At 46.1% G+C, this 17,438-nt stretch overlaps 1 protein-coding gene across 1 annotated transcript in view; it reads right to left on the bottom strand.

Annotated features, from left to right (window-relative positions):
• Positions 1–5,165: 5,165 nt before the first annotated feature.
• The window catches only part of LOC142313164 (uncharacterized), a 190,579-nt gene continuing 178,306 nt past the window's right edge, over positions 5,166–17,438 (bottom strand). Inside the window, exons 20-22 of the mRNA XM_075352152.1 lie at positions 9,287–9,349; positions 7,052–7,142; positions 5,166–6,260 (exon numbers count right to left, since the gene is read on the bottom strand). Coding sequence (XP_075208267.1) covers positions 5,245–6,260; positions 7,052–7,142; positions 9,287–9,349 — 1,170 coding nt within the window. The 3' untranslated portion in view covers positions 5,166–5,244. The remainder of the gene's footprint in view (positions 6,261–7,051; positions 7,143–9,286; positions 9,350–17,438) is intronic.

Here is a 17,438-nt window from a genome sequence, read left to right as displayed (position 1 = left end):
TTATCCTGAATTTTTGTCTGAGGATGAAATAATTGTAAGTCCTTAGATCCTTTTACGCTCACCTAATGAGGTTTATTCCCTATTGATATCGCTGTTTGTTGCATTTTAGTGTAGGGATAGCTGCTGGAGAAGGGATAGGTTTGGATTACAAGCATATAGGTAGGGATTACAGTCTTACAGTCCTTGTTGCTGCAACCGAAAACAAAAAGTGTCAGGACTACATCTATTAACTCCTTTACCCCTGGGCGTCTTTCCTTTTTTTTTTTCTTCTCCTTCTTCCGAGAGCCGTAAATTTTTTATTTTTCCGTCACTTTTGCCATATAAGGGCTTGTTTTGAAATGAAACCATAAATTTTAAAATTTAGTGTAGTGGAAAACAGAAAAATAATTTCAAGTGTGGAAAAACTGCAAAAAAACTAGCAATCACACAATAGTTTTTGGGATGTTATATTCACAGTGTTCACTATATGATAAATCTCATGAGTCAGTGTGATGCCTCAGGTCAGCACGAGTTTGTAGACACTAAACATGTATAGGTTTACTTTTATCTAAGGGGTTAAAAATAATTCACAAGTTTGACAAAAAAAAGTTGCGCCATTATCCAAAACCTGTAGCGTTCTCATTTTTCGGGATCTATGGCTCAGTGACAGCTTATTTTTTGCGTCTTGAGCTGACGCTTTTAACAGTACTATTTTTGTGCAGATGCACTGTTTTGATCGCCTGTTATTGCATTCTGCGCAAAATTTGTGGCAACCAAAAAACATAATTTTGTTGTTTGGAATTTGTTTGCCGCTACGTCGTTTACCAATCAGATTAATTCATTTTATATTTTGATAGATCGGGTTTCGGAACGCGTCAATACCAAATATGTGTAATTTTTTTATCCCTTTTAATGTTTAATGTACCGAATGGGGGGGAAGGTGATTTCAAATTTTAATTTTTTTAAAACTTTTTTTTTATTTTACTAAGTCCTTAGGGGACTATAACGATCAGCAGTCTGATCACTCTTCAATTTTTCCAGATCACAGCTACACAGCTGAGATCTGGAGAAAAGCTGCTCTCATCTCACACACAGCAGTCTGCCAGCAGTGAGAGAAAGTGAGTCATGATAGCTACAGGAGTCATCACATCACCCTGTGCTACTATGGCAACCACCGGACATCACGTGATTTTAGATGGGGCTGGGTAAGTTAAGTTTATGGCGGCATGTTGATACATCTCACTGTCAGATTTTGGCAGCAAGATGTATGGGGTAATAGGCACGGGTGGAACACGATTCCACTCGCGCCTGGCAGACAAACGTTAGCTGTTGAAATCAGCTTATATGTGTGTGGATCGCCGTGGACTGCCCACGGCAGGTGGCGGGGATTAACTTCACACGATCCATGACATAACCAGTAAGTCATGTGTCGTAAAGAGGTTAATATTGTAAAGCTTGCAGACATAGTCATATGAAAAAGTTTGGGCACCCCTATTAATGTTAACCTTTTTTCTTTATAACAATTTGGGTTTTTGCTATTTCAGTTTCATATATCTAATAACTGATGGACTGAGTAATATTTCTGGATTGAAATGAGGTTTATTGTACTAACAGAAAATCGGCAATCCGCATTTAAACAAAATTTGACCGGTGCAAAAGTATAGGCACCCTTATCAATTTCTTGATTTGAACACTCCTAACTACTTTTTACTGACTTACTAAAGCACTAAATTTGTTTTGTAACCTCATTGAGCTTTGAACTTCATAGGCAGGTGTATCCAATCATGAGAAAAGGTATTTAAGGTGGCCACTTGCAAGTTGTTCTCCTATTTGAATCTCCTATGAAGAGTGGCATCATGAGCTCCTCAAAACAACTCTCAAATGATCTGAAAACAAAGATTACTCAACATAGTTGTTCAGGGGAAGGATACAAAAAGTTGTCTCAGAGATTTAAACTGTCAGTTTCCACTGTGAGGAACATAGTAAGGAAATGGAAGAACACAGGTACAGTTCTTGTTAAGCCCAGAAGTGGCAGGCCAAGAAAAATATCAGAAATGCAGAGAAGAAGAATGGTGAGAACAGTCAAGGACAATCCAAAGACCACCTCCAAAGACCTGCAGCATCATCTTGCTGCAGATGGTGTCAATGTGCATCGGTCAACAATACAGCGCACGTTGCACAAGGAGAAGCTGTATGGGAGAGTGATGCAAAAGAATCCGTTTCTGCAAGCACGCCACAAACAGAGCCTGAGGTATGCAAAAGCACATTTGGACAAGCCAGTTACATTTTGGAAGAAGGTCCTGTGGACTGATGAAACAAAGATTGAGTTGTTTGGTCATACAAAAAGGCGTTATGCATGGAGGCAAAAAAACACGGCATTCCAAGAAAAGCACTTGCTACCCACAGTAAAATTTGGTGGAGGTTCCATCATACTTTGGGGCTGTGTGGCCAATGCCGGCACCGGGAATCTTGCTAAAGTTGAGGTTCGCATGGATTCAACTCAGTATCAGCAGTAACAATGACAATAATGTTCAAGAATCAGTGACAAAGTTGAAGTTACGCAGGGGATGGATATTTCAGCAAGACCATAATCCAAATCACCGCTCCAAATCTAGTCAGGCATTCATGCAGAGGAACAATTACAATGTTCTGGAATGGCCATCCCAGTCCCCAGACCTGAATATCATTGAAAATCTGTGGGATGATTTGAAGCGTGCTGTCCATGCTCGGCGACCATCAAACTTAACCGAACTGGAATTGTTTTGTAAACAGGAATGGTCAAATATACCTTCATCCAGGATCCAGGAACTCATTAAAAGCTACAGGAAGTGACTAGAGGCTGTTATTTTTGCAAAAGGAGGATCTACAAAATATTAACCTTCGTCCGGCTGAATAGGTACAATTGTAACTATTCCCTTTTTAAATTGCAATAATTTTTTTTTTCGAAAAGCCGTAGAGGGCTGAAATTTCGTGACATCTCAGCAGTTTTGATCCAGAATATATTGGCCAAATTTCAATAAAATATCTCCACCCCCTTCCGAGATAAGGAGTCGAGAAATTTTGGCAAAATTATGCAGCCTGACAAAGGTTAATGTCACTTTTATGTTGAGGTGCCCATACTTTTGCACCGGTCAAATTTGGATTCCACATATTCTCTTGGTACAATAAACCTCATTTCAATCCAGAAATATTACTCAGTCCATCAGTTATTAGATATATAAAAACTGAAATAGCTGCTTCAAAAACCCAAATTGTAATAAAGAAAAAAGGTTAACATTAATAGGGGTGCCCAAACTTTTTCATATGACTGTATATCATCAATCTAATTTATAATTTAATATGCGCAAGGCGTGCGGTAAGGGAAGGGGAAGTGGACGTGCTGCTGATGGTGGAGGCACAGACTGAGGCCGTGGGCCAGTTGAAACAACGCCTTCTGCAGGAGCACAAGAAACGCAGTCATCCACGAGACCCATCTTCCATGAGTCCTTCCTAATTTTTGTCGGCCCTTGCACATACTGCAGAGGCTTTACTAGTCTAGGTGTCCCACTACTTATAATGGGAAAAAATAGTTTATTGAGGCCCACCTGTATGTGTCTTTGAGGGTGTGTTGCAGTCCCTCCTTTAAATTTTTGGCAGCCCTTGAACATAGTGAATAGGATTTTCCTTAATAACTGGAAAAAAATTGTGTTCGGTGGCCCTCCTCTATGGGTCTTCCAGGGTATATCGGAGTCCCTCCATTAAATTTTTGGCAGTCAGTGCATAGGCGTTAGTAGTCCCAATAGTACGTAACAATTTTACCAGAATGTGTATTAGGCTCTACTTTATGGCTACAACAGGGTGTATCAGGAGTCCCTCTTCCTTCTAATTTTTGGCAGTTCTTGCATTGTCTGCATGGGCTTTTAGGTTAAGCGTCCTGCCTTCATAAATTTAAACAGGATGTGTCTGACCACATGCCCAGATAAGGTAGTAAAATGTTAAAATTACATTTACCGGTGACTACTGATGGGTATAGTTTTGTTTCCCCCTCTACTAAGTCATCTACCATAGTTATAGGAGACAGGATAATACAGTGAGAGATGGCCCAGCTATTAAGGCTACGTTCACACATTGCTCAACTCATGAAAAAATGCTGCAAAAAATGCTAATAAAAATCTGATTTTTACAGTACCAGCAAAAGCTAGGTGATTGATATATCTAAAGCACACAATTGTTTTTTTTCCTGACTGAATTGGAAAACTGCTGCATTTTTGAAAGAACTAGATGTCAACTCCTTCAGCGTTTTTTCAACATTTGAAAGCAATAATAAAGTGCCTGAAGACTATGGGGACCTTAGCTATCCCTTATCTCAGAGTTACCTCTGAAGGTGAGGATGTCTGAGCCACCTTCCTGACCCTGCTCCTGACCCTACTCCACGTGACGGCAGGACAGGAGTGTACTAAAAAGAAACAGAGATAGACAAACAGGCGATGCCAAAACTCATCTCACAACATGCTCACACAAAAGGTATAAGACAATAAGAAGGAGGAAAATAAGAGCAGGGAGAAAACAACAAGACAACAAGAGAATTTCACAACAACTCCAAGCACCACATAATATAATCACCAGCAGGACTGGACAGAACAGCACACAAACCAACAGAGCAATAAACTATATTTAGCGTGGGAAGACAGATTCTACTATTTTAAAAAAGCAGGGAGTAAATGTGATAGGCTTTCAATAACATATGATTCTAGAGGTAACCTGCAGGCTAGCAGAGGTTGTTAGCCTGTCCATTAATAAGCACACAGCTGGTCGACGTCCGAGCTTCCTTGTGTAACTCAAAAACATCAGAGAATAGTATAGTGTAGGATGTCAGAATCTGTAATGTGAACAGCGTCTGATGCCACGATGACACTTGTCGAGTTTTGAGGAAAACTCTGTGTGACACCTATCCACCATCTAGAATAAGACTCTATTTGCGCCTTTGTCTTTCCAATTTTTATTTATCTCTAGTAAAATAGAATAGAAAGTAATGTATATGTATGATGGCAATAAAAAGTCATCATGCAAAAAAAAAAAAAAAAAGTCTGAGCACAGATGAGTCCATTAAATATATATTAAAGTGGTTTTATTTAACAAGATTTATGAAACGTAAAAGCCATCAGTCTACCTGCAAAAAAAAGGACATTTTAGCATTTTAAACATGAATATGGCTTCTTGACTGTGTAAATTCTCTGATGTTTAAAAAAATATATAATTTCGGTTAAATAATGTCCTACATTCTTATCATGAAAATGCCATCTCCCTTGTGTGAATTCTCTGATGTATACCAAGATTTGATTTGTCGCTAAAACATTTCCCACAGTCCGAACATGAATATGGCTTCTCCCCTGTGTGAGTTCTTTGATGTGTAATAAGAGTTGATTTCTGGATAAAACATCTCCCACAGTGCGAACATGAATATGGCTTCTCCCCTGTGTGAGTTCTTTGATGTGTAATAAGAGTTGAATTCTGGCTAAAACCTTTCCCACATTCTAAACATGAATAAGGTTTCTCTCCTCTGTGAATTTTTTGATGGTCAACAAAATTTGATCTTTGTTTAAAACTTTTCCCGCATTCGGAACATGTAAAAGGCTTCTCCCCTGTGTGAGTCCTTTCATGGGAAACCAAATGTGATCTCCGGTTAAAACGTTTCCCACATTCTGAACATGAAAATAGTTTCTCTCCTGTGTGAATTCTGTTATGTGCAACAAGAGTCGATTTGTGGTTAAAACTTCTCCCACATTCTGAACATGAATATGGCATCTCCCGTGTGTGAGTTCTTTTATGTGAAACGAGATTTGACTTTGTGTTAAAGCCTTTTCCACATTCTGGACATGAATATGGCTTCTCTCCTGTGTGAGTTTTTTGATGGTCAACAACTATTGATTTTCGACTAAAACATTTCCCACATTCTGAACATGAAAATGGCTTCTCCCCTGTGTGAGTTCTCTGATGTATAGCAAGACTTGATCTATCTGTAAAATATTTCCCACATTCTGAACATAAAAATGGTTTCTTCCTTGTACGTGAACTTTGATGTTCAACATACTTTCTTTGAACTTTATTATTCTTAACCGTTTTTGCTGAATCAGAAGATAGAACCTTTTTAAAACGATCAGATGATAGATCTTTTCTGTGAAGGGCTTCACATATATCTGGAATAATGACATGTTCTTCATTTGTATCTTGTGTGACACCACAGACTTCTGCTTTACAATCTGAGGATATTCGATGTCTTGTTGATCGGGTGGCAAATTGATCTGCCAAGAATAAAATAGATTGGATCATTTTTCAACAGTATAACAGTAACTTTATATTGTGAAAATTAATGGTTATTTCATGACTTTCTCTATAAAAATGCCCGTCGAAAATTCAGTTATCTATTTTTTTCTAATTTGAGAGATTTTTATTTTTCAATATTTTGCATATTTTTATTTTTTTAACCTGCTGTTGTCTGGTTGCTTATGCTATGTACTGTGTTGTCAAGGTATTCCAGCATATAGCGAAAACTGTGCATTCCTATGAAGCTCAGTCCGTGGCTGAGCTTCACTGTAGGACTAAAATGGCAGAAATAAGGCCTTTCATCAGGCCCCCGGTTGTGGTAGTAACTCATCGGTGCCCCATGATCATGTCTTGAAAAGCTGATGAAAACTGGATGTGTGTATTGGCAACTGCTCTATTTAAATGCCAATGTCAGAGATTAATAGCGAAAATAGGATGGTTATCAGCCTCTTTCGACTTCAATGAACTCCATTGCTGCGGTCAGCGACAGATTTTTAGAGATGGATTTTTGATTGTCAATGGAGTGACACAATGACTCAAGACCAAATGTGTTCACCACATGTCTGTTTTAAAAAATGAAGACTTCTTTGACTTTGAGGTCACAAGTTCTAAATTAGTCATTTTGAAGACTGTGATTTGTCCAGAATTTGCCTGTTTTGATTTCTTTTAAATTGCCAAATAATGTAATTATGTAATAGTCAAACAAATGGTCTTGGACATACTGACAGAGCGAGAGCGGTCACTACTCACCTGTGCGGTTACTACTCACCTGGGCGGTTATCTGTAGGAATTGCCTCTTTACACCACTCATCACCCCTCACATATGTCTCTGTAGTATTAATATGGGGCAGATCTTCCCCCTGAAACAAATATTGTAAAAGTCACAGACAGATGGAGAAGTCCCATCTATGATCAGCTCTAATCCTGCCATCTCCACCGCTCTCATTATTATTATTATTATTATTTATAGAGCACCATTGATTCCATGGTGCTGTACATGAGAAGGGGGTTACATACAGAATACATATACAAGTTACAGTAGACAGACTAGTACAGAGGGAAGAGGGCCCTGCCCTTGCGGGCTTACATTCTATAGGATTTTGGGGAGGAGACAGTAGGTGGGGTGTAGGTTGGGCGGCAGCTCCGCACGGTGGTGGGGCGGCAGCTGCGCACGGTGGTGGGGCGGCAGCTGCGCACGGTGGTGGGGCGGCAGCTGCGCACGGTGGTGGGGCGGCAGCTGCGCACGGTGGTGGGGTGGCAGCTCCGCACGGTGGTGAGGCGGCAGCTCCGCACGGTGGTGGTGAAGCAGTGAGGTCATTGAAGGTTATAGGCATTTCTGAACAGATGAGTTTTCAAGATCTGTTTGAAGTTTGCAAGTGTAGTAGATAGTCTGACATGTTGATTGCAGCGAGTTCCAGAAGACTGGGGATGCTCGGGATAAGTCTTTGAGTCGGTTGCGTGAGGAGGAGAGAAGGAGATCTTGGGAGGATCGGAGATTGCGTTTTGGGGAGTAGTGAGAAATTAGTTCGGAGATGTACGGAGGAGACAGATTATGGACGGCTTTGTAGATCAGTGTTAGTAGTTTGAATTGAATATGGTGAAAGATTGGGAGCCAATGGAGGGATTTGCAGAGAGGAGAAGCGGGGTGGTATTGAGGAGAGAGGTGGATCAGTCGGGCAGCACAGTTAAGGATGGACTGGAGAGGGCCGAGCGTGTTAGCAGGGAAGCCACAGAGGAGGATGTTGCAGTAGTCGAGGCGGGAGATTATGAGGGCATGCACTAGCATTTTTGTAGATTGGGAATTGAGGAAAGGGCGGATTCTCGAAATATTTTTGAGTTGAAGACGGCAGGAGGTGGTGAGGGATTGGATGTGTGGTGTGAAGGACAAGGCAGAGTCAAAGGTCACTCCGAGGCACCGAACTTTGTGTGCTGGGGAGAGCGTGATGTTATTTATTGTAACAGGTAGATCAGGTAGAGAGTGTAGGTGAGATGGAGGAAAGATGATCAGTTCAGTTTTGGCCACACTGAGCTTTAGGAAGCGAGAGGAAAAGAAGGAAGATTTAGCCGATAGACACTCTGGGATTCTGGACAGCAGAGATGTGACATCTGGGCCAGAGAGGTAGATCTGAGTGTCATCGGCATATAGGTGGTACTGGAAGCCATGGGACTTTATGAGTTGTCCCAGGCCAAATGTATAGATAGAAAAAAGTAATGGTCCCAGGACAGAGCCTTGAGGGACGCCAACAGAAAGATGGTGGGATGAAGAGGTTGTGTGAGAGTGGGAGACACTAAAAGTGCAGTTGGAGAGGTATGAAGAGATCCAAGAGAGGGCGAGGTTTCTGACACCAAGGGAAGAGAGGATCTGTAGTAGGAGGGAGTGGTCAACAGTGTCAAAGGATGAGGACAGGTCTAGAAGTAGGAGTATAGAGAAGTGCTTGTTAGCTTTGGCAGTAAGCAAGTTATTTGTGATTTTGGTTAAAGCAGTTTTAGTAGAATGATGTGGACGGAAGCCGGACTGTAGGTTGTCAAAGAGAGAGTTAGAGGAGAGGTGGGAGCAAAGTTCAGCATGGACGTGCTGTTTCAGGAGTTTTGAGGCGAATGGGAGTAGCGATATGGGGCGATAGCTGGTAGTAGAGGTTGGGTCAAGGGAAGGTTTCTTTAGGATGGGTGTGACTGTTGCATGTTTAAAGGCAGAAGGGAAGGTACCAGTCGTTAAAGATAGGTTGAAGAGATGGGTTAAGGCTGGAATAAGCATAGCGGTGAGGTTGGGGAGGAGGCGGGATGGGATCGGGTCAAGTACGCAGGTTGTGAGGTGCGCTTTTGAGAGAAGATGCGCAAGTTCTCCTTCGGTGATGGTGGGGAGGAAATATATATATATATATATATATAAAATTACACAAGTATAACACAGATAATACTGGAGGATAAAACAAGACTGAGCACAAGACCTTCACAGCCGTCTACACATCATAGGGTGATTTCATGGCACCTTCTCTCCATCTACCTGATGATCCTGAGGAACATCGGGGTCTTCTTGTTTACAGTCCTGTGGGAGAAGAGGACGGGGACATCTCTCTGGTGTTGTCCTCTTACTGGATAGAACTGGAGGAGACACAGGGACTGAATTCATTCCTTACATACAGATAATTATAGGCCGTGTGTATTTAGTCCTGTCTATTACCTGGTGATGTGAGGGGCTGGGGATCCTCCATCATGACGTCCTTGTACAGATCTTTGTGTCCTTCTAAATACTCCCACTCCTCCATGGAGAAATAGACGGTGACGTCCTGACACCTTATAGGAACCTGACACATACAATGATACCGTCACCCCCGATCCCTTCATAGCGTTACTGTATAATGTCCCAGCATTCCCAGCAGTGTCACCTCTCCAGTCAGCAGCTCAATCATCTTGTAGGTGAGTTCTAGGATCTTCTGGTCATTGTTGTCCTCATGTATCGGGGGGTGAGGTGGAGGCCCCGTGATTGGGCTCAGGGGTCTTCCCCATCCCTCAGACACAGGGGCCTGACAGCGCTCACTAGAGGTCTTCTTCACTACTGTGTAATCCTGGTTATGGAGAGACACAGTAATAAATCTCACTCCAGACATTTCCAGAGTCCTCACCTCTCAAGTTCTGTCCATCTGTTATTCCCATAGATAAGAATGATGTAATGTGACGTCATCAGAATCTCTCACCTCTCCAGTAAGCCGGAAGAGGATCTCTAGGGTGAGGTGGAATATCCTCTCCGCCATCTTGTCCCTGTCCATATCCATCCTTCACGGGGCAATCAGGAGGATTCTCTTCTATAGAGCGACTGTTCTCCCCCAGCATCTAATGTGTATGGAGCCTGAGGCCAGTAATGGGGAATCTCCACACACCTCCACCTGCAGAGCCGCACACAGATATATAATAACCTGCACCTACCTCCACCTGCAGAGCCGCACACAGATATATAATACCCTGCACCTACCTCCACCTGCAGAGCCGCACACAGATATATAATACCCTGCACCTACCTCCACCTGCAGAGCCGCACACTAGATATATAATACCCTGCACCTACCTCCACCTGCAGAGCCGCACACTAGATATATAATACCCTGCACCTACCTCCACCTGCAGAGCCGCACACTAGATATATAATACCCTGCACCTACCTCCACCTGCAGAGCCGCACACAGATATATAATACCCTGCACCTACCTCCACCTGCAGAGCCGCACACTAGATATATAATACCCTGCACCTACCTCCACCTGCAGAGCCGCACACTAATATATAATACCCTGCACCTACCTCCACCTGCAGAGCCGCACACTAGATATATAATACCCTGCACCTACCTCCACCTGCAGAGCCGCACACAGATATATAATACCCTGCACCTACCTCCACCTGCAGAGCCGCACACAGATATATAATACCCTGCACCTACCTCCACCTGCAGAGCCGCACACTAGATATATAATACCCTGCACCTACCTCCACCTGCAGAGCCGCACACTAGATATATAATAACCTGCACCTACCTCCACCTGCAGAGCCGCACACTAGATATATAATAACCTGCACCTACCTCCACCTGCAGAGCCGCACACTAGATATATAATAACCTGCACCTACCTCCTCCTGCAGAGCCGCACACTAGATATATAATACCCTGCACCTACCTCCACCTGCAGAGCCGCACACTAGATATATAATACCCTGCACCTACCTCCACCTGCAGAGCCGCACACTAGATATATAATACCCTGCACCTACCTCCACCTGCAGAGCCGCACACAGATATATAATACCCTGCACCTACCTCCACCTGCAGAGCCGCACACTAGATATATAATACCCTGCACCTACCTCCACCTGCAGAGCCGCACACAGATATATAATAACCTGCACCTACCTCCACCTGCAGAGCCGCACACAGATATATAATACCCTGCACCTGCCTCCACCTGCAGAGCCGCACACTAGATATATAATACCCTGCACCTACCTCCACCTGCAGAGCCGCACACAGATATATAATACCCTGCACCTGCCTCCACCTGCAGAGCCGCACACGAGATATATAATACCCTGCACCTACCTCCACCTGCAGAGCCGCACACTAGATATATAATACCCTGCACCTACCTCCACCTGCAGAGCCACACACTAGATATATAATACCCTGCACCTACCTCCACCTGCAGAGCCGCACACAGATATATAATACCCTGCACCTACCTCCTCCTGCAGAGCCGCACACTAGATATATAATACCCTGCACCTACCTCCACCTGCAGAGCCGCACACAGATATATAATACCCTGCACCTACCTCCACCTGCAGAGCCGCACACAGATATATAATACCCTGCACCTACCTCCACCTGCAGAGCCGCACACTAGATATATAATACCCTGCACCTACCTCCACCTGCAGAGCCGCACACAGATATATAATACCCTGCACCTACCTCCACCTGCAGAGCCGCGCACAGATATATAATACCCTGCACCTACCTCCACCTGCAGAGCCGCACACTAGATATATAATACCCTGCACCTACCTCCACCTGCAGAGCCGCACACTAGATATATAATACCCTGCACCTACCTCCACCTGCAGAGCCGCACACTAGATATATAATACCCTGCACCTACCTCCACCTGCAGAGCCGCACACTAGATATATAATACCCTGCACCTACCTCCACCTGCAGAGCCGCACACAGATATATAATACCCTGCACCTACCTCCACCTGCAGAGCCGCACACAGATATATAATACCCTGCACCTACCTCCACCTGCAGAGCCGCACACTAGATATATAATACCCTGCACCTACCTCCACCTGCAGAGCCGCACACAGATATATAATACCCTGCACCTACCTCCACCTGCAGAGCCGCGCACAGATATATAATACCCTGCACCTACCTCCACCTGCAGAGCCGCACACTAGATATATAATACCCTGCACCTACCTCCACCTGCAGAGCCGCACACAGATATATAATACCCTGCACCTACCTCCACCTGCAGAGCCGCACACTAGATATATAATACCCTGCACCTACCTCCACCTGCAGAGCCGCACACTAGATATATAATACCCTGCACCTACCTCCACCTGCAGAGCCGCACACTAGATATATAATACCCTGCACCTACCTCCACCTGCAGAGCCGCACACAGATATATAATACCCTGCACCTACCTCCACCTGCAGAGCCGCACACAGATATATAATACCCTGCACCTACCTCCACCTGCAGAGCCGCACACAGATATATAATACCCTGCACCTACCTCCACCTGCAGAGCCACACACTAGATATATAATACCCTGCACCTACCTCCACCTGCAGAGCCGCACACAGATATATAATAATCTGCACCTACCTCCACCTGCAGAGCCGCACACAGATATATAATACCCTGCACCTACCTCCACCTGCAGAGCCGCACACAGATATATAATACCCTGCACCTACCTCCACCTGCAGAGCCGCACACAGATATATAATACCCTGCACCTACCTCCACCTGCAGAGCCGCACACAGATATATAATACCCTGCACCTACCTCCACCTGCAGAGCCGCACACAGATATATAATACCCTGCACCTACCTCCACCTGCAGAGCCGCACACAGATATATAATAATCTGCACCTACCTCCACCTGCAGAGCCGCACACAGATATATAATACCCTGCACCTACCTCCACCTGCAGAGCCGCACACAGATATATAATACCCTGCACCTACCTCCTCCTGCAGAGCCGCACACTAGATATATAATACCCTGCACCTACCTCCACCTGCAGAGCCGCACACAGATATATAATACCCTGCACCTACCTCCACCTGCAGAGCCGCACACAGATATATAATACCCTGCACCTACCTCCACCTGCAGAGCCGCACACAGATATATAATACCCTGCACCTACCTCCACCTGCAGAGCCGCGCACAGATATATAATACCCTGCACCTACCTCCACCTGCAGAGCCGCACACTAGATATATAATACCCTGCACCTACCTCCACCTGCAGAGCCGCACACTAGATATATAATACCCTGCACCTACCTCCACCTGCAGAGCCGCACACTAGATATATAATACCCTGCACCTACCTCCACCTGCAGAGCCGCACACAGATATATAATACCCTGCACCTACCTCCACCTGCAGAGCCGCACACAGATATATAATACCCTGCACCTACCTCCACCTGCAGAGCCGCACACTAGATATATAATACCCTGCACCTACCTCCACCTGCAGAGCCGCACACTAGATATATAATACCCTGCACCTACCTCCACCTGCAGAGCCGCACACAGATATATAATACCCTGCACCTACCTCCACCTGCAGAGCCGCACACTAGATATATAATACCCTGCACCTACCTCCACCTGCAGAGCCGCACACTAGATATATAATACCCTGCACCTACCTCCACCTGCAGAGCCGCACACTAGATATATAATACCCTGCACCTACCTCCACCTGCAGAGCCGCACACTAGATATATAATACCCTGCACCTACCTCCACCTGCAGAGCCGCACACTAGATATATAATACCCTGCACCTACCTCCACCTGCAGAGCCGCACACTAGATATATAATACCCTGCACCTACCTCCACCTGCAGAGCCGCACACTAGATATATAATACTCTGCACCTACCTCCACCTGCAGAGCCGCACACTAGATATATAATACCCTGCACCTACCTCCTCCTGCAGAGCCGCACACTAGATATATAATACCCTGCACCTACCTCCTCCTGCAGAGCCGCACACTAGATATATAATACCCTGCACCTACCTCCACCTGCAGAGCCGCACACTAGATATATAATACCCTGCACCTACCTCCACTTGCAGAGCCGCACACAGATATATAATACCCTGCACCTACCTCCACCTGCAGAGCCGCACACTAGATATATAATACCCTGCACCTACCTCCACCTGCAGCGCCGCACACTAGATATATAATACCCTGCACCTACCTCCACCTGCAGAGCCGCACACAGATATATAATAACCTGCACCTACCTCCACCTGCAGAGCCGCACACTAGATATATAATACCCTGCACCTACCTCCACCTGCAGAGCCGCACACTAGATATATAATACCCTGCACCTACCTCCACCTGCAGAGCCGCACACTAGATATATAATAACCTGCACCTACCTCCTCCTGCAGAGCCGCACACTAGATATATAATACCCTGCACCTACCTCCACCTGCAGAGCCGCACACTAGATATATAATAACCTGCACCTACCTCCACCTGCAGAGCCGCACACTAGATATATAATACCCTGCACCTACCTCCACCTGCAGAGCCGCACACTAGATATATAATACCCTGCACCTACCTCCACCTGCAGAGCCGCACACTAGATATATAATAACCTGCACCTACCTCCACCTGCAGAGCCGCACACTAGATATATAATACCCTGCACCTACCTCCACCTGCAGAGCCGCACACTAGATATATAATAACCTGCACCTACCTCCTCCTGCAGAGCCGCACACTAGATATATAATACCCTGCACCTACCTCCACCTGCAGAGCCGCACACTAGATATATAATACCCTGCACCTACCTCCACCTGCAGAGCCGCACACCAGATATATAATACCCTGCACCTACCTCCACCTGCAGAGCCGCACACTAGATATATAATACCCTGCACCTACCTCCTCCTGCAGAGCCGCACACTAGATATATAATACCCTGCACCTACCTCCACCTGCAGAGCCGCACACAGATATATAATACCCTGCACCTACCTCCACCTGCAGAGCCGCACACTAGATATATAATACCCTGCACCTACCTCCACCTGCAGAGCCGCACACTAGATATATAATACCCTGCACCTACCTCCACCTGCAGAGCCGCACACTAGATATATAATAACCTGCACCTACCTCCACCTGCAGAGCCGCACACTAGATATATAATAACCTGCACCTACCTCCACCTGCAGAGCCGCACACTAGATATATAATACCCTGCACCTACCTCCACCTGCAGAGCCGCACACTAGATATATAATACCCTGCACCTACCTCCACCTGCAGAGCCGCACACTAGATATATAATACCCTGCACCTACCTCCACCTGCAGAGCCGCACACTAGATATATAATACCCTGCACCTACCTCCACCTGCAGAGCCGCACACTAGATATATAATAACCTGCACCTACCTCCACCTGCAGAGCCGCACACTAGATATATAATACCCTGCACCTACCTCCACCTGCAGAGCCGCACACTAGATATATGGCTGCTCTTTGCTTACAGGACCTGTGATGATGTCACATGGAGGGGAGGAGTCAGGGGTCACATGATCAGCTCCTCAGTGTATGCAGGACTCTGCTGTGGTGGTTGTCATGGTGCTGGATGAGGGGAAGTTTATGTGTGGGGTCAGGAGGGGTTTACAGTGTGGATGTAGCAGAGTCGCGTGTGTACGAGGTGTACGGAGCGGAGCCGTGTGTGTACGAGGTGTACGGAGCAGAGCCATGTGTGTACGAGGTGTACGGAGCGGAGCCGCGTGTGTACGAGGTGTACGGAGCGGAGCCGCGTGTGTACGAGGTGTACGGAGCGGAGCCGCGTGTGTACGAGGTGTACGGAGCGGAGCCGCGTGTGTACGAGGTGTACGGAGCGGAGCCGCGTGTGTACGAGGTGTACGGAGCGGAGCCGCGTGTGTACGAGGTGTACGGAGCGGAGCCGCGTGTGTACGAGGTGTACGGAGCGGAGCCGCGTGTGTACGAGGTGTACGGAGCGGAGCCGCGTGTGTACGAGGTGTACGGAGCGGAGCCGCGTGTGTACGAGGTGTACGGAGCGGAGCCGCGTGTGTACGAGGTGTACGGAGCGGAGCCGCGTGTGTACAAGGTGTACGGAGCGGAGCCGCGTGTGTACGAGGTGTATGGAGGAGATCCATGTGTGGCGCCAATGAGGCTCAGTCGCCACACGGTATTTAATCTCACTTAAGGTGCAGTACTCATCCTGGGGGAGGAAGAGGTTAACCACTGGTTTTCAGGCTGGTTTCAGACGTCCGTGTTTTAGGTACGTGCGACATCCGTTTTTAACACGGATGTCACACGTACCCATGTTACCCTATTGTGCACTCTCACACGGCCGTGTTTTCACACGGACCGTGTGGCCCCGCTATTTCACACGGAGATGTGCCCGTTTTTTCTGCAGCAGCACGGGTGTCACACGGATCGCACACTGACACGTGTGACACGTACCGGTGATGTCCCCGGCGGTGCTGTCCTCAGCTGTGCTGTACACAGCCTGTCCCCGCAATGTTCCGGCTTCCAGATCCTCAGGCAGTGAATAATCAATGAAAATAATGAGCGGGGATCAGGAGCAGGGGGCAGCAGAGTAGAAGACAGCATCGCTGGATACAGGTAAATATAGAACATCTTTTCATTACAGAGACACGTGTTTTACCCGGTACGTGTCACACGTATGCAAACACGGATGTCACACGTATGACCATAACCATGCGTGTGAGTGGTACCTGATTAAACACGGACGTCTGAAACCAGCCTAAGTGCTGTCCCAGCTTAGCTGCCAGACACAGAAACTGGGCGAGAGGTGGTCACCATAGTAACGGGACTTCCCCAGAACGAGTAAAGCCCTGACCCCGTGGGCGTGTCACATGTGTGTACAATGTGAGCAGAGCCGTGTGCAGAGCGGAATCATGTGTGTACAACGCATAAGAAGCAGAGCCGTGTGTCTACAACTTGTACGGAGCAGAACCGTGTGTGTACGAAGTATAAGGAGCGGAGCTGTGTCTGTATGATGTGTGCAGAGCGGAGCCGTGTGTGCACGACATATACAGAGTGGAATCGTGTGTGTTTGACATGTATAAAGTGAAGATCCGGTTGTGCGACTTACATAGAATGGAGCCATGTGTGTATGACGTGTTGTCAGGAACCGAGACAGGGGGGTCACGCACACATCTGTCTGCTTCATCGTTGACCTGTCAATCTGTGACAAAAGCGCACCTAACAGCCCCACCCTGATATCTCTAGTACATCAGAGTCACGCAATACAACCTCGTCTCTTCCTCCAACACGAGACGTTCCCCGTCCCCAGGGTATGAGTAAGG

This window comes from Anomaloglossus baeobatrachus, chromosome 5 (genome assembly GCF_048569485.1).
Source record: "Anomaloglossus baeobatrachus isolate aAnoBae1 chromosome 5, aAnoBae1.hap1, whole genome shotgun sequence".
In the NCBI taxonomy this organism is placed as follows: Eukaryota; Metazoa; Chordata; class Amphibia; order Anura; family Aromobatidae; genus Anomaloglossus; species Anomaloglossus baeobatrachus.
Note: the sequence above shows the minus strand (reverse complement) of the source record. Positions and strands in the feature narration are given on the sequence as shown.